This window comes from Bos taurus, chromosome 15 (assembly GCF_002263795.3).
Source record: "Bos taurus isolate L1 Dominette 01449 registration number 42190680 breed Hereford chromosome 15, ARS-UCD2.0, whole genome shotgun sequence".
Classification (NCBI taxonomy): Eukaryota; Metazoa; Chordata; class Mammalia; order Artiodactyla; family Bovidae; genus Bos; species Bos taurus.
Genome location: NC_037342.1, coordinates 74247428 through 74274286, shown reverse-complemented (window position 1 = coordinate 74274286; position 26859 = coordinate 74247428). Strand labels below are relative to the sequence as shown.

The window sequence follows — 26859 nt, the reverse complement described above, 5'->3', positions numbered from 1 at the left end:
GTTCAGGAGCACTGCCCGCCCTTGCCCGGGGCTCCCTGGGAATTCCACCCTCAGCTCCACTGCAGGGCAACTCATACAATACCCTTCCTTCCGGGCTTCCCAAGTTAGCACTGAGTTCCTCTGAGGGCAGGGCCTGGTTTCCTCTGCTTTCTAAGCACCTGGTGGAGCACTGGCACACAATAAGCCCTTAAGAAAGGCAGGAGGGAGATGGGGAGGGAAAAAGAAGACCGACCAGGTGGCAGCATACAGCACTGTTAAGAGCGGGTAGAGTCAGGAGACAAGGACGGCTGGCCACAAAGAGAAGAGCAATGATTCAGCGGAGAGGAGTCTAGCTCTCTCACGCAGAGGCCTCGGGGTCTGTGAGCCAGAGAGCAGGTGTGCCCCAGAGCAGAGACTGTGCCCCCCACAGCTTCAGGTACTTGTCCCTCCCAGGCCACAGGTACCTCATGACTCCTGCAATTAAGGACGAAGCTCTGAGAGCAGCATCTGCCCACCCCATCTTGCTGCTGGAAGGACCGAGGGGTCTCGGCCACCCTGAGCAATCCCTAATGCCTCTCTATCATTTTTGCTGATGATGTCCCCTAGCAGGGGCCTGAATGTTAATTGACATCCATGCAAAGCACTTAGTTAGCATAAAGCACAAGAGGCAGGGCTCAAAATATAAGCCATCACTAATTGCTTAGAGAATCTTTTCAAGAGTTCAAAGCACCACCATTGCAAAAGTCATCAGGAAGTCTTCCATTTCCAACAAGACCCAGGCCTCCCAATTTATTTCTGCAATAAACAAACACACTGCCTTCCTAAGCACATTTAAAACAAACTGCTGCTTCAGTATTTGTTACTTTGGTCATTTCAAAATTAAACTGGTCCTGCGTGCGTGTGTGCTAAGTCGCTTCATTCGTGTCCTACTCTTTCCTTACCCCGTGGACTGTAGCCCGCCAGGCTCCTCTGTCCATGGGGATTCTCCAGGCAAAAATACTGGAGTGGGTGGCCATGCCCTCTTCCAGGGAATCCTCCCAACCCAGGGATTGAACCTAGGTCTCCCGCACTGCAGGTAGATTCCTTACCATCTGAGCCAACAGGGAAGACCAAAACTGGTCCTATTGGGTCCCACATATTCTAGCACACTCTTATATCTTAGAAAGCTCAAACTTAAATCACCTTTACAAATCCAGTACATGTTCCATCGTCCTGGCCTCTGGCCTATACCTGACGTGGCTCACCCCAGCATTTACTCACCACAGCAGGAGGGTCGTTCCAGTCTTCATAGGAGATGGCAGCGTATGGATAGATCCGATCATTGATGATCTGCAGGGTGGCCAGGGCGATGGCCTTGATTGACTGGAAGTATGCTTCCCAAAACCACCGTGCCTGTGAAGAAAACCACACTGCGTGAAATGAGCAGTGAGGGAAGAACTAGAGGCTCCATCACAGGCACCTCTGCGTCGGGGTCATTTCCTTATTCTCAAAGAAGAGCAAGCCCAAGGCAAAAGCCTGCCTGCTGTGCAAGGCAACTCCATCAGAATGGGCATTCATCCAAGGCAGTCAAACAGGACATGAGCTCAGGCAATGCACACGGAATCCAATTTAGACAGAAAAGAAACTACATGGGAATGAAGTATCAAGTTTATAGTCTTTTTTTTTAATGTTACTACTAAAGTGCACATAAAGTACATTCAGTACTCCTATAATCACTATCCAGATAAAGATATAGAACATTCCAGCACCCCAGGAGAGTCCTCTCTGCTGCACCCAGCCAGTATCTCACCCCTCCAAGAGTAATCCCTACTCTGATTTCTGTTAGCCCACTAAGGAATTTCATATTAATGGAACCAAACAGTATTTACTCTTTTGTGTCGGACCTCTTTTGCTGAACACTGTAATGTTAAAATTGGATTTCAGTGTCAGGTTATGCTGGCCTCATAAAAGGAGTTGAAAAGTGAGTAGAAAAAGTTCTATTCTTTGACAAATGTTAGCCAAGTTTGGCATTATTTCTGCCTTGAAAGACTGAGAAGTCATCAAAAAAGCCATCTAAGGTTTTGTGTTTTTTTTGGGAGGGTGGGGTGGGTAACGATTTTAAATCATGAATTTTCTTCCACAGACATAAGATTCTGCATATTTTCATGTCAGTTTTGTAGGTGGTATTTTTCAACGAATATGTTCACTTTAAACTGTTAAATGTTTGGACTAAATGTATGTCTATTTAATGCCTATAAAATCTGTAGTAATATCTCTCTTTTCATTCCTGATATTGATCATCTGTGTTTTCCCTTTGTACTTGATCAGTCTTACTGATGTTTATCAATTTTATTAATCTTTTCCATTTCATTTTGTTGATTTTCTTCATCTTCAGTTCAGTTCAGTCGCTCAGTCGTGTCTGACTCTTTGCGACGCCATGGACTACAGCAGGCAGGCATCCCTGTGCATCACTGACTCCCAGAGCTTACTCAAACTCATCCATCGAGTCAGCCATGTCATCCAATCATCTCATCCTCTGTCGTCCCCTTCTCCTCCTGCCTTCAATCTTTCCCAGCATCAGGGTCTTTTCTAATGAGTTGGCTCTTCGCATCAGGTGGACAAAGTATGGGAGTTTCAGCTGCAGTATCAGTCTTTCCAATGAATATTCAGGACTGATTTCCTTTAGGACTGACTAACTCTCAAGAGTCTTCTCCAACAACACAGTTCAAAAGCATCAATTCTTTGGCGCTCAGCTTTCTTCATGGTCCAACTCTCACATCCATACATGACCACTGGAAAAACCACAGACTTGACTAGATGGACCTTTGTTGACAAAGTAATGTCTCTACTTTTTAATATGCTAAGTTTGTCACAGCTTTTCTTCCAAGGAGCAAACATCTTTTAATTTCATGGCTGCATTTACCATCTAAAGTGATTTTGGAGCCCAAGAAAATAAAGTCTGTCACTGTTTCCATTGTCTCCCCATCTATTTGCCATGAAGTGATGGGACCAGATGGCATGATTTTAATTTTTTGAATGTTAAGTTTTGAGCCAGCTTTTTCACTCTCCTCTTTCACCTTCATCAAGAGGCTCTTTAGTTCCTCTTCGCTTTCTGTCATAAGGGTGGTGTCATCTGCATATCTGAAGTTATTGATATTTCTCCCGGCAATCTTGATTCCAGCTTGTGCTTCATCCAGTATGGCATTTTGCATGATGTACTCTGCATATAAGTTAAACAGGCAGGGTGACAAAATACAGCGTTGATGTACTCCTTTCCCAATTTGGAACCAGTCCATTGTTCCATGTCCAGTTCTAACTGCTGCTTCTTGACCTGCATACAGATTTCTCATGAGGCAGGCAAGGTGGTCTGGTATTCCCATCTCTTTAAGAATTTTCCAGTTTGCTGTGATCCACACAGTCAAAGGCTTAGCATAGTCAATGAAGCAGAAGTAGATGTTCTTCTGGAACTCTCTGCAACAGATGTTGGCAATTTGATTTCTGGTTCCTCTGCCTTTTCTAAATACAGCTTGAATATCTGTAAGTTCTCAGTTCACATACTGTTGAAGCCCCGCTTGAAGAATTTTGAGCACTGCTTTGCTGGCATGTGAGATGAGTGCAACTATGTGGTATCTTACTTACTTAATTCTTCACCTAACTTTTTTTCTATTTTGCTCCTTTCTGCTCTTATTTTTACTTTCTTTGGTTTTGGGGGACTTTAATCCATACTGCATTTAGATTCTTGAGATTGAAGTTTAGATATTTCAATCTTTCTTCTTTCTTAATACCTAAATACAAAGCTGTAAATTTATTTCTATGCACTATTTTAAATGCATCCCACACATTTACATATCATTTTCATTACAATTTAGGTAAAAAAAATTAATTTCCATTGTAACACTTTCTTTGGCCCAAAGGGCATTTATTAATAGAAGTATACTGTTTAATTTCCAAACACTCTCAGATTTTATATTTATCTGTTACTGATTTCTACTTTGCACTGTAGTCAGGGAACATACAAGTTATTTCAAAACCTTGCAATTTATTTAAACTTGATTTATGGCCAGGCACATTATTTATTTTTGTCAATGATCTACGTGCACTTTAAAAAGAGCATCTTGCTGTTGATGAGTGTAATGTTTTACACTTGTCAAGCAGAGTAAGTTGATTATTTAGTACTATCTAAATATTCTATACCTTTATTGATTGCTCTCTGCCTGTATGCACGCGTGTATGTGTGTTTATTTCCAAAATTTTTACTTTCAAATTTCTGCCCTTAAAGTTTGTCTAAAGATTATCTCTCATAAAAAGATATAAATGGATTTTAATATTTTATCCCATTTAAAAATCTTTGGCTTTCAGTTGTACATACAGTCCACTTATACTTAATGTAATTTCTGATACAGTTGAGTTTAAGTGTTTGCTCATTCTATTTGTCCACAGAGGTCCACAGATGTACCTCAGTGTAGCTCTTTGTATTTATCCTACTGAGAACTGTATAGCTTCTCTAATCTGTGACTTTATGTCTTCTGATGCTTCTAGAAAACTCTGTCAGTATTTTTTAAAATGTTGGTTCTATCACACTCTCCTCTTCTACAACTCCAGACACACGTGTATGTAAAATGTTTTCACCATGTCCTGTATGTCTCTTATTCTCTTTTCTGTATTTTTTCTCTGTGTGCTTCAATCTGTGTATTTTTCTACTAATATTCCTTCTGGTCCAATAATCCTTTATCCTTTTCCAATAATCCTTTATCCTTTGTGTGTGTAAGTCTATAAACTGCTATTAAATCCATGTATTGAACTGTTAATTTCACTTCTTATATTTTTCATTTCCAGAATTCCACTTGGCTAAGAAGATTTTGTATCTTGTTGAAATCCTCCTTCACTTCTGTATTATTGAGTATTGTTAGTTCCTGACTGATAACTCCAATATCTGAATAAACTTTAAGTCTCTTTCTGCCATCTCTTTTTATTCTTCATTTTGGTCATTTGGTTTCAATTTCTAACTTGCATCTTAATTTTTTATTAGATACCAATATTCTGCATTAAAAATTATAGAGATTCTGGACAATCCAGATTATCTTTCTCTTAAGAATATAACACATTCTGCTTGCAGGCACAGAGAATGCAGTCAGAACACTTTAATCCTATCAGCTTCAACTTTTGTCAGGACTTTTTTCAGCTTGCCCATAGTCTGAAGGTGTGGCCTTCTGGGCCTTCAACTAAAGCCTGGGGTATTTCCCAGGACCCCTCCATCCTGGCCAGCCCTGAACATGGACCTTTGTCTCATTAGCACTATATATGGTTACTGAAATAGCTGCACAGCTCCTTAGGCTCCCAGCCGCTTCTTTCTGCAGGGACTCCAGGAGTCTTGCTCTGATCGTGTGCACCTTAGGAGTTGGCAAAGACCTTAATGGAAGACTGCATGCTCGTTTTTTGTTTATTTCCCCATGATTCCCTTTCTCCTGAGACTTTTGTCCTTCAAATCCCAGATACTCTGGGAACCCCCTAACCCCAGCCTGTCAGCCCTGTGGGGCTGCTGTTTCCTGTGAAGTCCCCATACCCATGACTGTGAATTAGAAGTCCTCGGGGGATGGCATCAGAGTGAACAGGCAGCTATTCTCAGGGTGCTCCTGTCTCTCAGGAATTATCCCTCAAGTCCTGGCTGCTCTCTGAACTGTTGTTTCATCTATTATAATGAGCTTCTGTACTTCTTTTTCTTTTATTGACAGGAGGGTTACTCCCAAACCAGCCACTCTGTCAGAGTCTTCTGAAAGAAGACAGTTTCTTATCCAAGCAGAGTTTAAACTCGGTTCCTAAAGAAAGCAGGATGCTGACGCCGATGACCTCTCCAGCTTCATTCAGCCTACGATCCCACTCAAAATCAGAGGCTGTTTGCATTTATGCAAGGGGGCCAAACATATCCAAGTTTAGCATGAGAAACTGGAAGCATAACCAAAATAGGGAGAGGAAAAAAAGACACTTTCTAGTCTAGACTTACTGACTTTGGGTCTGTTTCCTGGACAAGTCCTCTATTAGTTAAAGCCTTGGATAACTTCTGAGTTATATGACGACTATTGTTTCCACTAACAATAAGGAGAAGGCAAAGCATCACAATGAGAATTTCTCCTATTCAGAGAAAATCAAAAACAGATTTAGCTTCCAGGGGCATCTGACTTGAGCCGTCCTGCGGTTTGCCATCTGGGTACAGCCAGGGGGGGCCTCTTGGCTGCCTGCTGCTGCTTCGTAGATACACTCTACTCACTCTAGTCTCTTTCCTGCTCAGCCATGCTGCTGCTTCCCCTCCCATCATCCAGCCAAAGCATCTACAGTTCATGAGGCCTAAGAGAACCTACCTTCTCTGTGAAACCTTTACTGAGCACCCCCAACATCAACAATCTTCCCTTACTAAGACATCCCACCGCATTCACAGCCTTTACCTTATGGCTTAGTTCTCTGATACACCGTTCTAACACTGCTTTACTGGCATTTCAGATGACCACTTTTCTCTCTCCAGCTACACTGTGAATTTCTTGGCTGTGGAAACTGGCATTTTTTTTTTCCTCATTAGTATCCTTACAAACGTTAGAATGTTTTGCCTGCTGCAAAGCACTACTGTACCCATGATCTCATCTGCTCTTTATAACCAAGTTTGTTAACTTTTGGGGGTCGGGTGGCAGATACAAATTTCATTTTATATGTGAGAAACTGAGCTATTAAGTGGCAAAGTCACCAATCCAACCCGTGAATACTAACTCTAAAGTCAGACCTTCTACCTCCTTCTAGAATATGAAGAGTACCAGCACAGAGTAAGGAAATGGTCCTCTACCAAGGCACCAAGATGCATGAGCCCACACATAAACACAGCTTAAATATTTACCTCCTTTTCTACGCAAATGGGTTCATCGTCATATGTTTGTTTGTTTGTTTTAATTTCAAATCACACCACACTCAAACTCGAGCATTCCAAAGCTTTGCATTCACATTTAATCACAGTGGAGACAGCAGCGTTTGGGATTTACATGAAACAATGACTGGGAACAAATCCACCTAGAATACCAGCCAGAGGCACAAGTGTAGGACAGAGACTCTGATTTAAGATGTCTCAAATCATCTCATCCTGTCCACCAAATTGCAGTTCTCCTGGAAAGGAAGCAAGCCTTGCCAATAATCACAGCTCAAGTGTCTCCGCCTGAGGATAAGTGAACTTCACAGGCTTAATTATTTCTGCAGGACCTCTTTAACACCTTGCAGCATTTAGAAGGCATAATTTACAGCCCCCCCAGGACTCAGCATAGGCCACTTTTTGGCAGAGAGGAAGGAGTTTTCAGCTCTGTTGTGATATACATGAAAGCACCACCATTCCCATCCAGTGAGCTAAATGCAAACACTTATTTTGTTTTGAGATTTTTCCCCCCATCAACATGGGCCACACTTATCTCTATCTGAAAATTTGAAATGAGGGATTCTTCCACAAACCTGCAGATTCCCCACACGCTCTATTCTATGCATCTACACAGCTGAAAGCTAAGTCATATATGAAAAGGTCATACCAACAACCTCCGACAAAGCATTTAACTTTTCTTCATGAAACTGATACCACAGTAATTTTGTAAAAGCAGATTTCAAAGCACAGGAACTAAAGTTCCTATGACACTTTCAAACATTAGAATCATGAAGCAAAAGGCAAGGATTGGGCCAACTTAAAACTATCTCAAGCAAACACAAACTTCAAACTAAAACTGCTACTGTGGTTTAATTTCTTTGATTTTCAGTAACATAAAGCCAACAGGACTAGCAATAACAAGTGTTTAAAGGAAGCAAGTACAATATGGGAGAAAGAGTCATGGTGATGAGTGTCTTGCACGATTTTAAGCAGCTTACTGCTGCTGCTGCTAAGTCGCTTCAGTCGTGTCCGACTCTGTGCTACCCCAGAGACGGCAGCCCACCAGGCTCTTCCGTCCCTGGGATTCTCCAGGCAAGAACGCTGGAGTGGGTTGCCATTTCCTTCTCCAACGCATGAAAGTGAAAAGTGAAAGTGAAGCTGCTCAGTCATGTCCGACTCTATCGACCCCATGGACTGCAGCCCACCAGGCTCTTCCGTCCATGAGATTTTCCAGGCAAGAGTACTGGAGTGGGGTGCCATTGCCTTCTCTGTTAAGCAGCTTAACCCTCTCTATTTTTTGAATCTAGGGGATGGACACCACACCACCTTTCTCTTGGAGCTGCAGGTTCCGTGAGATGAGGTTTGTAAAGCTCCTCGCCCTGTGCAGAGCAGATAATCAGAACATCTCCTCCACACCTGCACCCATCCTGCCCCTCGAGGTCACTTACAGTATATACTACATTCTGCGTGATTTGGGGGCGGGGAGGGAGACAGGGGAAGAGGAGAGACAGAAGGGATTCTAAGGTTACACTCCATTCATTTCAATTCTTGAAGCCAGGAAAAGAATCCAACTGGTCAGAGAAGGGAGGTAGGTATAATAAAAATAAATACAAGGATGACAGACCTTAATACTGGAAAATATCTCACCCACTAACATGTCTCTTCTACCTGAATCTCTAAGCTTCCAAGGCAGAGGCCAGCACTTCTCTGCAGACCGTGAGAGTGGGGACGCATCTGGTTTTGCTCATCACTGGTCTTGCAGCCCCTAGCACAGCGCCTGTCAAGGACTGGACAGTCGAATGTTTGTTGAAAGAACAAATCCATCTCCCTCACAGGCACCACAGGCATCTCACAGAACTCTCCGGATCTTCTAAGCACCAGCCCATGACCTTAAAGGAGGAAAACCGTCAGTTCATAAAAAGGATCACCTCGTGCATGCAGAATTTTAAAAGGGAAAAGATGGGGCAGGGAGTGGATTTGAGGGGGGAAAAAAAAGGAAAACGTGTTTCTAGGTGAAATGGCAAGGCAGAAATGGGACCATGGGTGTCCCTTATATTGTGTGTGTATAGACCACGAGAGAGAATCAGTGGTTAGAACTATGCCTTGCAAGTCTGACCTGGAAGTGTCCAGGATATCTAACCATGAAGAAATTACACAGAAGAACCCCAGGACCCCAAAGTAGTCCAAGGGCGACTGCATCCCAAGCACAGTGACGAGTCTCCAACACCCTTTCATCGGCAACCAACTGCGCACTGCCCTTTCCAACAGAATCTCCTGAATGTGACCCATGCCAACAGACTTCGTTTTAATATATTAAAAGGACATTTCTAATGAAAACCACAAAATAAAAAAATATACCAGCCGGTGATGCCTCTGTGTCAAACCTCATCAGGCAATGCTGTCCAAACACGTAACGGTGGATCAGTAGGTACCCCAATATTACTCTACTTCCCCACCCCCACCCACTGGTTGGCCACAGAATAAAAGATCTGCCTCTGCTTGGGATGTAGAAAGTCGCAAAGAAACATGGAATCTACAGTAACCATGAGAAAAAGCCACCAGATACACCACCAACACTGTAACTTGCCCTGGACGCGTGGGAGAGCTGCGGTCAGAAGGCAATCAGGGACACCCGATTTCTAAGAGCGCCATCCAGGAGCCATGGGACACTCAAATCCAGCTCGGGAAGAGCAGAGAAGGCGGGGGTGGCTGCTATAAAGGCAGTCACCAAAACCAGCTAACATTTTAACAAATTCTTCAAACTGAGTGTGGGCTAGTAGGGCAGTTTGGGAGTTCTGGACACAAGCAGAATCTGCACTCACTTTCGAGCCCTTTTCTGCTGGATGTTCTGGAGAAAGAGGAGGGCAGGAGAAGAAACCAGAGACATTCCCTTCAATGGCACACAGGGAGAAAGCCCTGTCCCTTTCTCAAATCTTTTTTTTTTCATCCAAAGCCAAATCTCTACCTGCTTGGGGGTTAGCAGGAAAAGCCCTCACCCCCAAAGGCGGATGCAGATCCTCGGCTTCTGGGAGAGGGGGAGACAGGCAGCCTGCCCCGCACTCGGAGGGCAGGAACCCTTCCAGCTCCTAGAAGGCTCAGCTGTGGCTGGGGTCGAAGCAAAAGCCTCTGCTCCCAAGGGAGGGGTAGGAGACTCCCTCCAACCCCAGACCCCCACAGACAAAGGGCAGACTCCAGCTGCCCCAGGAACACTGAGAAAGCACCCCTTCCACGGCCCCAGCAAACAAGCCTGCAAGACTGAGGCTGGACCAGGGGAATGGAACCCTCCTGGCCCACCACAGGTCTGGCACCACATACAAGCAACAGAAGTCTACCTACCCGCCGACGGGAGCACGGCTCCCTGTGTAGTGCAGGGGGGCAGGGCCTGCTGGAAGCGGAGGGCGGAGCTGGAACTCTGAGAAAAGCCCCAGTACCCTGTGCCCCACACAAGAACGAGGAGACCACTGGCAGCATCTGGAGTCAGCGGTGCTGAAGGTAAGTCCAGCGACAGAAAAACTCAGACCCATCCCAGTTACATGCTAGGTTGAGTCAACCTCCCATGCGAATGGCTCACAGAAGGTCTGCCCACTGCTGGACACGACATTTACTTTAGGTCTCCTGTTTTTCTAACACAGTCCATCACTCAGTCAAAGTTTATCAGAAACAAAATACGAGAGAAAACAATCCACTGTCATAACATAAACCCGTCAAAAGAACTAGGCTGAAAGATGACCAAGATGTTTGGAACTACCAGATGGAGACTTCAAAATAACTATAATTAACATGTGAAAGAATCTAGTGAAAAAGTGGACAACCTGCATGAACAGATGGGCTTATTCAGTAGACAGATGAAAACTATCTGTAAACAAAGAGCCAAATGAAAATGCTAGAAATAAAAAGCATACCATCATAGAATTTCTTCAAGTGTGCTTATCACAATAGAGCAGAGGAAAGAAAAACGGTAGTAAACTTGGAAATAAAAAAGAAATGATCCAAACCGAAATGCAAAGAGAAAAAGAGTACAAGAAAATAGAGCGTCCAAGAACTGTAGAACCACATGGAAATGTCCTAACAGTACCTGGAGCCAGAGTTCCAGAGAGGGGGTTCAGAAACAAGGCAACAGATACATTTAGAGAAATAGTGGCTAAGAGTTTTCCCAAATTAATGAAAAACAATAAAACGGACTGAATAAGCACAGAGAACCAAGGGAGATTAAATAAAGCATTTGCCTTCTCCCTCAGGAAGTTTGAGAAACAGCTGCACCGTTCGAGCCGCAGAAGCCCTTCTGCCTCTGAGCAGCAACCTGGGAGATTCCGGGGGATCTGAGGCCAGGAGATTTTCTCTCAGCTCACTGCACTGACAGAACATTTATCTCAGGTGAAGGGCTGGAAAATATTTCCACGCCTCATGGATTAATTTTTCAAAGCTGTGTCTGAAGGTGAATCTGAAAACTTCCAAAGGGATTCCGAGGCTTTCCAAGCACTTAACGTACCACCGGCAGACGAGCTCCTTTTCGTTTCTTTGCTGTGACAAATGGAGCCAGTGAGCATGCCTGTGACGGCCCCTGAGCCTCCTACACGGCAAGCTCTGCAGGGTCACACGGGCTCTCTTCCCCGCCACCTTCCTGGGCAGGTGACAGGGCCCGAGCAGGGAGCCGAGTGCCCTTCTTGCTGACCTCACTTCCGGGGTGTGGCTAACCCCATGGCCAGCCTGGAGGCAATGGAGACAGGCATGGACAGCCTCCGCCTGGCAGCTGAAAACACACACAATGGTGAGGTCGAGGGATAATCAGGGTGTCCTGATTCCCAGTGGAGCATTACTGCAAGACTGGCTTCTTGTTTATTCTTTCGCTGACTCCATTTTTATAAACCAGAGGGTTAACTGACAACAGAAACAGGGAGAGGAAAAAAAACAAAAATCAACAACATCCCCTCGGGGCAATCCTCAAGGACTGAAGGTTTTATAAAAATGTACTAGCCCCAGGCTGTCAGCTTTTCTAAAGGAGAAGCTCACTGACATTTGATACTTTTACTCAGTGGTCCAACGAACAATCATAAATAGGGTTTATCTGCTTTAAAATAAGAGATTTCTGAAGCAAAAGAGGTCAACATATCGAGGATTTATCAGCACACCATTTTTTTCTTTACTTAAATCATTTGTTAATTTAATTAATTTAAGTGCTGCTGGATCATCAAAAAGCAAGAGAGTTCCAGAAAAACATCTATTTCTGCTTTATTGACTATGCCAAAGCCTTTGACTGTGTGGATCACAATAAACTGTGGAAAATTCTTTAAGAGATGGGAATACCAGACCACCTGACCTACCTCTTGAGAAATCTCTATGCAGGTCAGGAAGCAACAGTTAGAACTGGACATGGAACAACAGACTGGTTCCAAATAGGAAAAGGAGTACGTCAAGGCTGTATATTGTCACCCTGCTTATTTAACTTCTGTGCAGAGTACATCATGAGAAACGCTGGGCTGGAAGAAGCACAAGCTGGAATCAAGATTGCCGGGAAAAATATCAATAACCTCAGATATGCAGATGACACCACCCTTATGACAGAAAGTGAAGAGGAACTCAAAAGCCTCTTGATGAAGGTGAAAGAAGAGAGTGAAAAAGTTGGCTTAAAGCTCAACATTCAGAAAACTAAGCTCATGGCATCCGGTCCCATCACTTCATGGCAAATAGATGGGGAAACAGTGGCTGACTTTATTTTTGGGGGCTCCAAAATCACTGCAGATAGTGACTGCAGCCATGAAATTAAAAGACACTTACTCCTTGGAAGGAAAGTTATGACCAACCTAGACAGCATATTAAAAAGCAGAGACATTACGTTGTCAACAAAGGTCCATCTTGTCAAGGCTATGATTTTTCCAGTGGTCATGTTTGAATGTGAGAGTTGGACTATAAGGAAAGCTGAGCACCAAAGAATTGATGCTTTTGAACTGTGGTGTTGGAGAAGACTCTTGAAAGTCCCTTGGACTGCAAGGAGATCCAACCAGTCCATCCTAAAGGAGATCAGTCCTGGGTGTTCATTGGAAGGAGTGATGTTGAAGCTGAAGTTGCAATACTTTGGCCACCTGATGTGAAGAACTGACTCATTAGCAAAGACCCTGATCCTGGGAAAGACTGAAGGCTGGAGGAGAAGGGGACGACAGAGGATGAGATGGTTGGATGGCATCACCAACTCGATGGAGGTAAGTTTGAGTAAACTCCGGGAGTTGGTGATGGACAGGGAGGCCTGGCGTACTGCGGTTCATGGGGTTACAAAGAGTCGGACATAATTGAGTGACTGAACTGAACTGAAATGCCTTCCTCCGTAAAACATGAGAGTGCTTTTCTTCACTTCTGTACTCACAAAGTGACTTCACTCGCCCTCGCCACACCAGCATCCTGCACCAGGACCTGTCCCTGGTGCCCCCGGAAGCACTTCTCCGGCACCTACCACGGTCTTCCCAGTCCCGTTATCTCAATTACTTGATCCTGGCACCTGAGGCGCCCACACCCACCATTCACTGACCCTTCCACAAAGCCACAGACATCTGTTCTGGTAACAGTAGCAGACTTCACTTTACAATTTTTGATAAATATAAAAAATGTTTTTATTTACCAGGCCGACTTGTAATCGCTTTCTTTTGAACTTTTCATTTTGAAACAGTTTTTGACTTAGAGAATAGTTGCAACAGTAGAACAGAGAGCTCTGAATACCCTCACTAGTTCTCCTAATGTTAGTCTCTTTCATCTCCATGGTACAATGATCAAAACTAAGATGTTAATGTTAGGTTAATTCTATTAACTCAGCTAAAGACTTTTGTTTTCTTTTTGGATTTTCCTAGTTTTCTTCTAAGGTCATTTTTCTGATCCGGCACCTTATCCAGGACACTGCATTGCTTCTGGCTGTCATGGCTCCTTAGTTTCAATCTTTCCCTATAGTTCATGACCTTAACACCTTGCCAAATGTGGTCAGGAATTTTGTAGAATGTCCCTCTGTCTGGTTGGTCTGAGGTTCTTTAACTGTTAAGACTGAGGTTATGGATTTTGGAGAATACTACACAGATGACGTGCCTTTCTCTTTCCTTCGTAACTGGGACACATGGTGGGTATCAACGTGACTTATTACAGGGGAAGTTCACCTTAATCACCTAGTTAAAGGTGAGGTCTTCCAGGTTTCTCCATGGTAAAGTTACCATCCCCATCTCATAGCCTATGCATTAGAACCAAGTCACTATGTTCAGACCATATTCAAAGAGAAGATAATTAAGCTTTACATCCCGGAGGAGGTAGTATCAGAGAAATAGCATACTGTTTTTAGTGTTGTTTAAAAGAATTAAAAACTATGAAATTCCATTCACTGAGTAGCGTGCACGCACGTGTGCATACACACACACACAGCTAGTCTACGTATATACAGAACAGGATTCTATTAAAATCCTTAAGCCTCTAGGTATTTGTGGCTTAGGGAAGTATAAAACATTTTCTTTCTTGAATAATTCCACTAAACAAAAAAATCTGACATATGCCTTAAATGTTAAGTTGAAGCCTGATAACATATCCTAGCTACTGAAAAGAGAAAAGCATGTAGCCAGTTTTTACTAAAAATCTTAGAGATGAAATCTACTGAGACCACAAATATTTCTAAATTTCAACTGCTTCTAATCTCATACTTTAATTTTACTCTGATATATACACAGAATTATCATCCAAAAATAAAGTAAGCACCCCAATCTGATAATTTGGGAAAGAAAGGAAAAAAAACCTAAGGAATCTAGTAGCAGTAATTAATAAGAAAACAGACAAAGGAAGAGTATTTGAAAAGAAATCCAAGAGCTTTCCATTGATTTTCTATTAAGAAAATCCTAGAAAATCAACTAAAAATCCATCAAAGCTAATAAGGAAGTTTAATAAAGTGGCCAGCTACAAAATAATTTGTAAAATAAATAAAACAAAAAACAAGACTCTTCTATGCCAGCAATTCCCAGTGAGATTTTACACACAAATACACACACACACACACACACACACACACACACACAGAGTTAGTGGCAAAGCTCGTTCTACTGGACTTCCCTGGTCGTACAGTGGAAAAGAATCCCCCTGCCAATGCAGGGGACGTGGGTTCGATCCCTGGTTGGGCAAGATTCCCCATGCCTTGTGCCCCAACTCCTGGAGCCGTGTGCTCTAGGGTCCACGAGCCACAACTACTGAGCTCAAGCACTGCAATTACTGAAGCCCATGTGCCTAGAGCCCGTGCTCTGCAGCAAGAGAAGCCGTCACAGTGAGGAGCTCCTGCATCCTAAGAGTAGCCCGGACTCACTGCCACTAGAGAAAACCCTCGCAAAGCAAGGAAGACCCAGCACAATCAAAAAAAGACAAAGCTCATCTCACTACCCTAACTTCTCACATCCAGATTATTCTTAGTCCTCCAGACAGACATTAAGCTGCCTCCCCAGTATCTGGTATCTCGTTCATCTTTACTAACAAAATCAACTTAAAATACTATATTACCCAGCCTCTTGTAGCAATGGAGGCTATGTGACAACGGACACTATGTGACACAGTTTGCGTGCAGTCCCTGGATTTGTGAGTTTTCATAACTAAAAAGATAAAATCTGAGCTTGGCAATATTGCAACAGAAACTTCCAAAATTGCAAAGAGAGAAAAGGCAGGGAAAGAACAAAATACCCAAGGGCCATGGGACTACTATAAAAGGGGTAACATACACGTAATACAAACACCAAAAGAAAAGAATACAATGGGAGAGGAAACTTAATGACTGAGAATTTCCTCAAATTAATACCAAACACCAAACCACAGATCCAGGAAGCTCAGAGAACACTGGGTAGGATACATACCAAAAACACTACACCTGTGCATATCATAGTGAAACTTTAGAAAAGCAAATATTTAAAAATTTTCTGAAAGAAGCCACAGGGGGGAAAAAAACACCTTAGCTATAGAGGAGCAAAGGTAACAATTACATCTGACTTCTCAGAAACCATACAAGCAAGAAGAAAGTGGAATGACAGCTATAAAGGGTTAAGAGAAAAAACGCACCAACACAGAATTTTACACCCTGGAAAACCCTTCAGAAGTAAAGGAGAAATAAATAATTTCTCAAGCAAAAATCGAGAAAATTTGTTGCCAGTATTTCTGCTTACAGGAAATGTTAAAAGAAGTTCTTCAGAGAGAAGGAAAATGATGTAGTCAGAAACAGATGTACATAAAGAAAGGAAAAGCATCAGAGAGGGACTAAGTGAAGGTAAAATTAAAATCGTCATTTTCCTTATTCTTAATTGATCTAACATATAATAATCTATAAAAGCAACAAATTTGATTATGTGTGTGTGTATATATATATATATATGTATATGTGAAATGAGTGACAGCAACGATACAAGGGACAAGAGAACCAGGATTACTGTGTTAACATAAGGAAGGTACTTGCACTATCACTGAAGCAGGAATATTTGAAAATGGATTTGGATTTGATATAGATGTAAAGTGCAAACTCTAGGGCAACCACTAAAAAAAGTATTTAAAAAGGAGTGTAATTGGTATGCTAACACAGAGAATAAAATCATATAAACTACTAATTAAAACCACAAAAGACATAAAATGTGTAGAAGACAAAAATATTAACAGGAAAAAAGAACAAAGCCAACAAATAGAAAACAGTGACAAATATGGTCAATGTCAATTCAAGTATCTCAATCATTACTTTAAATGCTAATGGCTTAAATACTACAATTAAAAGCTTGTCAGGGTGGATGAAAAAACAAGACCCAACTATATCTTGTCTATGAGAAACCCACTTTAAATAAACAGATACACATAAATTAAACGAGACGGAGAAAGATAGAGCATGCTAACACTAATCTGAAGACAGTATAGGTAGCTATGTTAATTTCAGACAAAGAAGACTTCAGAACGAGGAAAATTACAACACATAAACAGTAGCATACACAATAATAAAGAGGTCAATACTCCAAGAAAACATAACACTCCTCAAGGCAACCGACAAAAGAACATCAAAACACATGAGGCAAGAACTGGTAGAAATTCAAGGAGAAACAGATGAATCCTCTCCCAGAGCTGCCCTCTGTCAGAAGCACACAGATCCAGAAGGCAGAAAATCAGTAAGGGACATAGTTGAATGTATTCACAGCACCAAATAATTGACATCTGTAGACTATTTCATCCAACAGCGGCAGATTGGACACATTCTTCTCAAGCTCACATGTAACATTCACCGAGACAGACTACATTCTGGGCCATAAAGCATACTTGAACAACCATGAAAAGAAGTCATATGATGTCTGCTCCCAGACCGCAATGGAATTAAATTAGAAATAGTGACATGGAGGAAACATTATACGTTTGTTAAAAACCCACAGAATAGACAACCCCAAGAGCAAACCCTAACAAGGACTACAGACTCTGAGAGAGAAGGCTGTGTCAGTGTAGGCTCCACTCTAACAATGAACCACTGTGGCTCACTGTTAGTGTGGGAGGCTATGCGTCTGTGGGGACACAGGGTGTATGGGAACTCTCCCTACCTCCTGCTCGATTTTGCTGTGAACCTAAAACTGCTCTGAAAAATAAAACTTAGTGATTAAGGGCCTTCCCTGGTGGTCCAGTGGCTAAGCCTCCGAGCTCCCAGTGCAGGGCGCCTGGGTTCGATCCCTGGCCAGTGAACTAGATCCCACGTGCTGAAACTAAGAGCTCACACGCTGCGACTCTTAGTAACGCGAACCGAGCTTGCATTACGATCTGAGTTACAACTAAAGATTCCACGAGCTGCAGCCAAGACGAGGGGCAACTAAATAAATTAAATAAATACCTTTTTAAAATTTAGTAATTAAAAAACAAAAAATCCTACCTGGGCTTCAAGTTTTATCTCCTTGAAAGCATACTGAGGCCCTTTTCCAATTCATCTGACAATTTCTACACAAGAGTCAGCATCTATTCTCTGCCCTACTGTTATCTCATGGGGTGAAAATACTTATCTTCCTAGTTAGACTGAAAACTCTCTGGTGGCCCTCAGTAAAAACCAAAATCTGCTGGGCCCCACTCAAGGACAAGGATTTGAAAACTTGGCCCATAAGTACTACAGAGTTGGGGCAGTAGGTTTCCGCGGGTTCTCGTGGCTTCTTTACGCTGGTATCCTACAGTTCCTCTAGAGTCATGCCCGAGTGTCGAGAAACTGGAGCAGACTAAGGGGACTGAGCGCCATTCTCAATGTCTCATTTTCCCCTGCAGCAGCAGCAAGCAGGACTGACTAGACTTGGCTTAACCAGCAAGGCCTCTATTTTCAGCTGTGTCATTGCAGGGGAACAGCTGAGAACCATATTAAATGTGAAATGCAGCCACTACCCAGTGCGAGATCTAATGTATCACACCTAATGAACACATTTTTGCTCTTCTCCTCGGATCTCATATAGAACCTGATGATTCTTGTTAGGACTTTAATCTCTCCTAGGATTTAATCTCTATTTTATTTTTATTTTTACATTCTTCCGCATTCCCAGCCTTCTAAAAACATATCAGAATTCAGAATCCACAGTAGGTTTGTTGTAGTTGTGTCTTGTTTAAAATAATCTCTACCCAGTTGGCACATAGGTAGTGAAGAGAAACATAAAATCACCTTAATAATAGCGACTATCATTATGAACGCTTCCCTGGTGGCTCAGTGGTAAAGAATCTACCTGTCAAAGCAGGAGATATGGGTTCAATCCCTGGACTGGGGAGATCCCCTGGAGAAGCAAATGGCAATCCCTTCCTGCCCGTACTCCTGCCTGGGAAAACCCATAGACAGAGGAGCCTAGCGGGCTACAGTCCATGGAGTCGCAAGAGTCATACACGACTTAGCAAATAAACAATGACAAATGGTTATGAACCTCTGCCATGCAAAAGGCGCCCTTTCTTCCCCTTCTCACCCTTTGGTGAAGACTCTGAGAACTTGCTCACAGCCTTTCCCCTTGGCTGGCTGCAGAGTACTCAGCCTTTAAATCTAGTTTTCTCTCTCTCCCCGCGTACCATTTTTGTTAACCATCCCTTAACTTCCCTCAATGTAATCCCCTTTTCCTGGTGCTGAGAGGAAGAGGTCTTTACACAGTCTTCCAGGCCAAGCTCCCCCCTAGCCTGCTCCCACCAACCGCTAAAGGCTTCTCAACACCAGCCGCAGCCCAAGCCTCGTAGGAAGAGCTGAGCACACCCACTTGTGCTTATTTCTAGGAGTTCTAGACCTTGCTCTTACACATAAAACCCTGAGTCATTCAAAGGTTAGAAAACAAGCAAGTATGTGGACCAGCATTCAAATCCTATTTTGATACAGAGTTGCATAGAAAATTCCAAAAATGCCTATATGTAAGCGCATGTCATCCATTTAGAACCAAAGATGTCCTTCTGTTCATCTCCAGCCTCCATATTTATATTTATGGGGAGTGATTAAAGAATGGACATGCAGTTAGTTCCGCCTATAGTTACCAGAGAAAACGGTTCCAGCATATATTTGTTAAGAATCACGAGGGACTTCCCTGGTGGTCCAGTGGCTCCCCGTGAAGGGGGCCCATGTTCAAATGGAACTGGATCCCACAAGGCATGACTGCGAGCTCAGATGCCTCAACTAGGAGAGCCCACGTGCTGCAACCAAGGCCCAGCAAAGCCAGATAGAGAAGTAAACATGTTTTTAGAAGAAGAATGACAAAAATGTAAGGAAGAGGTCAGGAGGATGAGGCCCAGAGCAATACTTTCTGACAGCAAGGCGGTGTGCTCAGTTAAGTGCACAGTGTTTAATTAGACGACGTGGGTTTTTTTCCCAAAGGCTAATCAAATATGTACAGGTTCCTTATCAGCTTACATGGCATCATATAACATCATATAACACGGCTGATTCCCATAAAGAGTTGAAAAATCTGAGTTATCATCAGGGCAAGGATACAGAGAAAGAACTGGAACATGGGACAAAGAGAGGCAAGTGAAGAAAGGGGATTTCAAATTCCTTCCTCTAAGTCATGCAATAGGATTTAGAAATGGGAGAACTAAATTTCCCAGTAGGTGGAAAAAAACAGAAAATAGTGGCAAGGAGAAGCAACCTATAAACCATCATCAATACAGCAATTAATGTATTGATGATGGTTTATACTCATCTCAAAGACATACTTACCTCAGTGTAAAAGGCAAATGCCCCCAGAGGAAAGGTGAGAAAAGTGAACTTTTTAATCATGTGCTACAAATTCTTCCCAGTCCCAAGCCTGCCACTAAAGTTTTGTAACTACAGACCAGCCATTAGCCTCTAAGTTCACCTTCCCTCTTTGTAAAAATGAGAAGAACTACAACTGCCTCATCAGATTTTCATGAGGTCAGTTATCAGACATGGGAGTTAACATAAATGCTACTTCTCATCCCTTTGTCAACCTTCCCTTTGTCGAGCTCAAGCTCATGACCACACTCACGACCACAGAATAAGACAGCAGAAAAACCAGGCCTGCCTCTTCTGACACCTGAAGAGAAAAGTGAAGTCCCTCAGTCGTGTCTGACTCTTTGCGACCCCATGGACGGTAGCCTACCAGGCTCTGCCGTCCATGGGATTTTCCAGGTAAGAATACTGGAGTGGGCTACCATTTCTGACACCTGGGTACCTGCTAAAAACTCAACCTTTACTCTGAAGCAGAAAAAGACCCTGCCAGAGTATTCTTTCTGCTAAGGATTATCAGTAATGTTCTACCTGAATTCTAGGAAAGCAGAGGAACTCAATGGAGATCATTTACTCCTTTGCTAAGCTAACGGCATCATAAGTAGAAGGCATTTTTCAACTCAATATTCTTTGAATATGAGGTTTGATTTCTTGCCAAAGAAGCTTTACTGAAGTCACCCAATAACCATGGGTCCCTGGATTCGCCTCTCAACACTAAAGCTCTCACTCTTGTTCCGTAGGCTGGAAGCCAAGCAGATGTGGGAGAGCAATCCATGCTATTTCTATCTCTTCTTGCAAGATCTAGTTTTTCCAGAACGTAGAATGACTCAAGAAGACAGGGGAGAGTGTCCCATCTTAAAAGGAAGCTGGGCCATCTTAAAAGTAGGGCTCATCTGACCTGGACGCACTGGGACTGAACATGTCAATGTAAGCCCTGTGACACTTTCACTGCATCATCTTCACCTGCATCAAGTTCCCAGACACCAAAGAGGGCTAGATTTGCACGTTTTAGCCTTATTTAAAAGAAAACTTATTTCAAAATAGACTCTACTTGGGACAAGTCAGAAGAAAAATGGGTAAAAGAGCTTGAAGATGAGGGGAGGACTCGGTGAATACTTGCAGGGTGTGCTCAGATGTTACTATCTCCCGTCCTATGGGAAGCCAGGAGGGACAGAGGAGCAAAGTGGGCAGCCTGTGTCGTGTTTCTTGACATGTGACAGGCAGCTCCTGAAATAGAAAGCCATAGGTTTCAAGTCTCAGGGGTATCACCTTCAAATATGTCAAGGCTCTAAGGGTGGATCAGTTTTCCCAACTGCTGATGCCCTGCTGTGAGGAGAGATCCCAAGCAAAACACAAGCTCCGACTGTGAGTCTTTGAGGTGGCAGGAGCCATGAGGAGTTCAAAGGCAAGGCCGGCCAGTGGCTTACACCTCCAAGAGCCATGGGGGTGAAAGGTTACTAAAGCAGGAGCCACTGACCAATAAAACTGTGTTTGGTCAAACCTTCTCAGCAAAGAGACGAGAGATTCATTTCTGCTGTGCCCGGTTCCCCAGTTACCCACACCTCTGAATTACACTGTTCCCTCGGTCAGGTCGGGGAGCTTCTTTGGCAATCAGCAGCTGACCAGCCCTCTCTCCTGGCTGGGTTCATGGACCAGCTAAAAGGTTTGGACTGGAAACCTTTAATCAGGATCTGTCATCAAAAATAAATAAATAAGAGCACAACTTGGGTCAGTTCGTTGTAAAGGAATCCGCCTGGGGTGAGATTCCCCATGTTTGCTATACCAAAACAGGGAGAGAGCTGTATGCTTGTTTGATCAGAAAAGGTAAATATAAAACAAGTCTCACTGCAGCGGGCACACTTGAAAGGCCGACCCCTTTTAATTAAGACACACACGCAGATAGCACGTGTGAAGGGACCGAGGACAGAACTTGAGGGCTCGTTTCATCCCACATCCTGCCACATCAGGGCCATGTTCCCCGCTCCATCTGCTTCCCAGGTAGTAACAATTCTAAAGAAGGCTGGGGAGCTATTCTTTAGCAGGTTATTTATTTATTTATTTATTTTTCTGGCTGTGGATATTATACAGACGCAGTCAGGTCGCATGGGAGCCCTCTCCACTGTCCCCACACATTCCCAGAAACAGAGAAGTTGAGAATAGTGTGGGTCCAATGCCGGTTCCAGCTGACCGGAGCCACGGGAGCCCTCCCTAAGCCGCTTGCAGCTGGGAAGTGCCTTGGTCTGATCACGTGGCAGGTATTAAGACACGCTCTCCTGTTGATCTGAGTGGAAACCCCAATGTGCGTTCCCTAAATTGGGACTCTGAACAGAGGGAGAAGTTTGAAAGAGCTATGCTTGCTCTGTGAGTGGTTCTCATCTTTACCCCGCGCCCTTTCTTACCTATGAGTAAGCATAGCAGAGGTTCATCACGGCGAGGATTCTCAAGAGAAATTTATGTCCCCATTCCCCACTCCAGAAAGCATCTAAGAATCTGAGTGAGAGCAAGAGAGTTGAGAGAATTCAACCCTCAGTCTGTAGCTTCAAACAAAAACTCAAAGATCTCTCTAAAATACAAATTTTATATATATATATATATATATATATAAAATCATCAAGACCTGGCCAATATATATTCAGAGAATTCAGAACACTTCAATATATATATATACATATATGGGCTTCAAACACTTGAAGACAAACCGCTTGCTCCTTTTAATAAAAAGTACTGAATTCTGAAAGATAACAAATGACCTGCTTGCTTACTACTGAAATCTTATCAAAATGGGAAATAAGTGCACATTTAAATACAAATTAACCTTTAAACTATAAGGGGAGAGAGAGAGAACTACATTGCCAGAAATGACTTTATGAAGCTATTTCTGTACCAATTCTGGTCTGATTCAGTATTAAAGGTCATCTAGTCAAATAAAATGAAATAAATACACAATTGTTGTCTTACATTCCCAAGAACAGTAGCATGGAATTACAAGATGGTGTTATTACAAAGTAGTCAGGCAACTCCAAACTCTCTCAGCCTCTTCAATGCTGAGGGAGACAGAAAAATACATTCAAATACAAAATAATCATAAATATAGACAGAAATCTAATGGATCAGTCTGACTCTTACTGAAGACCTGACAATAGTGAATTCTTTACCAAATGCTTGTATCGACACTTGGTAATTTATAAGTTATTCTTTTGTAAACAAACCTAGATATTTTTCTAAGTAGATATATAATGAATTCACAAAGCCTGCACTACACTTCCTGTAATGAGCAATTATTTCTCAGAAATGCTTCACAAATAGTTCCACTCTGTAGGAAACCAGCCCCAAAGAGTCAGACAATCCTTATATAGGCTGCAAATTAATGTTTAACACTTTTATTAGAGAGGCCATTTCCTAAAGCAATGCCCCATATTGGGGACTTGTTACAAGGGATTAACCCATGGCTAACTCTAGAGCCAGCTCTGCAACCAATGCCCAAAGAGGAAACTGGTCATATGATATAACCACACCCCTTGCAAAGGCTGTACAATGAAGACTGCTCATAATCATATACTTACTGAGAACTTTCAGTACATTATTTGTAAAATATTTTTAGTAAATTTATTAAAATTATACCACAAGCAAAAACTTCTGATTCAGTAAACTTAACTAATTATAGAATATCAATTTATTCTACTGATATTGTTCAGAATACCAAAATATCTATTGATATTGTCAGAAATGTTCAAAAAAGTAGCTTGATTGCTTTGGAGGTTGGGGTATTTTATTTTGATTTATAGCTTGGTCAGTTTTCATACCTAATTACTCCCCCCACAGGAGCTACTTCCACACAAGTAGTAAAACGAACCGGTATTTTTTATTGTTTGCTCAATGAAAATCATTGATCCTAGATCAACAGCTATATAATTTGACTAACTACAAAAATTCTTTGCTTTTGCTTCAACCTCAAGTTAAATGACTATTTTAAATTGAATACACTTGCAAAAGTACTCATGTCCAAAACTATTTGAAAAAGGAAAAATAATGTGTTTGCGCCAAAAGGGTGCAAGGCAGTTAAAAATACATGTCCACTGGATTTTGCTTATCTCTACTATCCTTTTCCTAAACGCTTTAGTTAGGAGAAGAGGAGCAGACAGATACAGATTCTGAGGGCATGATGCCCCCAAGCCAGCCCACCTGGAATCAAGGCTGGAAAGCTGAAAGCTGGCGGAGGGTGAGGGTGTACTTTTTGAAATGCCTGGAAAAACACTCTGGTCAGGAGATGCCAGAGATTTTGAGGCTCCATCAAGCCCCTGGCCTTGATCCAGGTAATGGTTTTTCCTTCCCCTCAGCTGTCTGCTGCTAGAGTTTTCCAGCAAAGAGAGAAAGGAAAAGCGGTGGAGGAGAGGGAGGAGCGGCTTCCAGGCTACCTCTCCGTAACTGAGAGGGTAAGAAGGGCTAAGCTGCAGGCTGACATTTATAGAGGGCCTGGCGCTTCCACGAAGCACTCTGCGAGGATCACTGGGAGTTAGCAAGCTGGTCTAAAAGGGGCTGCGGAGCAGACTGATGAAAGCCCCTTTAAATTCGATAACAGCGATGCTGTGGACAGAGACAGTGAGCTGGAGCTGCCAGAGACTCACAAGCCGAGGTCTAGCCAGTCAGACGGCCTTTAGGAAAAAGAAAAAAAAACTGCATTGTAAACCTGGCTCCCTTAGCCTTTCAGGACTGCCCAACGCACTTGCTGAAGCCTGAAAGCACAGGCTGCCAGCTGAACGGCATTTCTCATCGGGGATAAAAATAAAAGCCCTTGGAAAGCCCTCCCTGGCCTAACCCTTGCTGCCCTGCCCCCACCAACCAGGAGCAACTTATCCAGCCAAGGGCGCAGTTCCGGACCTGCAGAGGTTAATTACCTCGCTAGTCTTTCACCTCCAAATCACCGCTGCGCTCCCCAATCCCTTCTGCCTGGCATTTTTCTTCAATTTTAATATCAGAAGTTTCACACGCCTGCCTGAGCTCCTGGACTCAGCAGAAAGGCCCATATAGCTGTCAGCAAACTGATAAGAACTTTAAAATGACTCCACAGGGCCTCTTTATAAAGAAGAGCCAAAGAAGCCCATAAAGAAAGAGGGCAGGGGCCACGGAAACCAGCCGCTCACACTGTTTTAACGTGGCATTAAAATGAGCTGCAGATTTATGGCAGTGTTTTAGCCCCTGGCCCAAATCATCTAGGGATGAAGCGCTCCACTCGCTCTCCAGCGGGATTTCAAACATGGGATGGAGCTGGCTGGACAGGGGTGGGGGAAGGGCAGCAGGGGTGAGGGGAACAGCAGAGAACCAGGAAAACCAGATGATACAACTCATTACCCTTTCAGTAGGAGGCGAACAACAGCTATTCCTAAGAGGTATCTCACCAGCCCTCTTAAATTCACATAAAAAGTTGCTTTATTTTTAGTACATACCTAGTAAAATGCCAACTCTCCAAGTGTTCACCACCCAAATGTCAATTCTGATTTTGACTTTTCTCTTTATGCTTATTTTTTAATCTTCTGGCTCAAAAAAAATGAGTAAAATCAAGATCCAGCAGAGGATACATTAAAAGACGGGGTAAAAAGACTCAGTATGAAAATCGTTCTCACTGGAAAGGGGAAAAAGTAATAGTACTTGACCCAAACGTTGCTTTATGAATTCTGGCACTCAAACGTGCCAATGAATTTTTTTTAAGGCCAGCTAAAGAACCACTGATTTTCATAAGCCATTCTGAAAACCAGAGAGGGGAACCTCCCTTTATTCCAAGATGTAGAAAGCACACCAGGCCCACAGGAATAAGTTCTGTTTCAAGTTTCCAAGCCCAGAAGCAAATGCATAATACATCCGCGTTGGTAACTTACTGTGGTTCCTGAAGTCCAAGCTCCAAACCAGGAGGCTCCTGCCAGTGTTCAAACCTAGACCCAGGCGGAGCACTCCCAGACGACAGCCAACACAGAGCAGGCAGACCGGCCTCTAGATGCTTTAAGTCAAGGATTTCATTTAAACAACACAACTGCTCTATTGTATTATTGGGGGCGTCCCTGTAGCTCAGATGGTAAAGAATCTGCTTGCAGTGCAGGAGACCTGGGTTCGATCCCTGGGTCAGGAAGATCCCCAGAAGGGAATGGCAACCCACTCCAGTATTATTGCCTGGAGAATTCCATGAACAGAGGAGCCTGGCAGGTTCTAGTCCGTGGGCTCACAAAGAGTCGGACTATTATCCCCAGGTCTAAGATAAGAAAATTGATGCTTGGCAAAGTGACTTGCCCATGCTCACAAAGCTGGCAGACAGAAGGCACAGCCTGGGATGCAAATTCAGGTCTCCTCAACTCAAAAGCCTGTGTGCTTGCCACTCACTATCAACATCCCTCAAACTTTCTGGACTGGGGCCCACACCAAGAAACATACAAATACATTAAATAATGACACTGCACATATACATATCAAAAAAAAGAGTTCAGGAAAGATTTACCCTTGCTAGGTAATACTCTGATGCCTTCCTATTATCCTTCATTTTTTAAAAAATAAAATGCCACTCAAGACTCCCTAAATTGAAAAATACTGTAGTACACAAGGTCCCCCTTCCACCCAGAATCCATCAGCTGGAGTCAGCAGACCTGGGTTCCAGGCGAGGCGAGGCTCAGGCCCTAACAATTCATCCTCAAGATCACTTGAACGCTAGGGCTTCCACCTCATTTACAAAATATGAAGAAAGGGCTGAATAATTTCTAAGGTTCCTTCCAGCTCTTTGATTTTTTTTTTTTTACCCCTGTCTCCTTAATTGATACTGCTTTCCCCTTTCCTCGCG

The 26859-nt window shown here is 43.1% G+C and overlaps 1 protein-coding gene across 4 annotated transcripts in view; it reads right to left on the bottom strand.

Moving 5' to 3' along the window:
* The window catches only part of EXT2 (exostosin glycosyltransferase 2), a 149143-nt gene that overhangs the window by 78667 nt on the left and 43617 nt on the right, over nucleotides 1-26859 (bottom strand). For 3 of the 4 annotated variants that reach the window (NM_177496.4, XM_005216407.5, XM_005216406.5), the window contains 1 exon segment: nucleotides 1240-1371. The exons of the other annotated variant lie outside the window; for it this stretch is intronic. In NM_177496.4, coding sequence (NP_803462.2) covers nucleotides 1240-1371 — 132 coding nt within the window. 4 annotated transcript variants of the gene reach the window in all.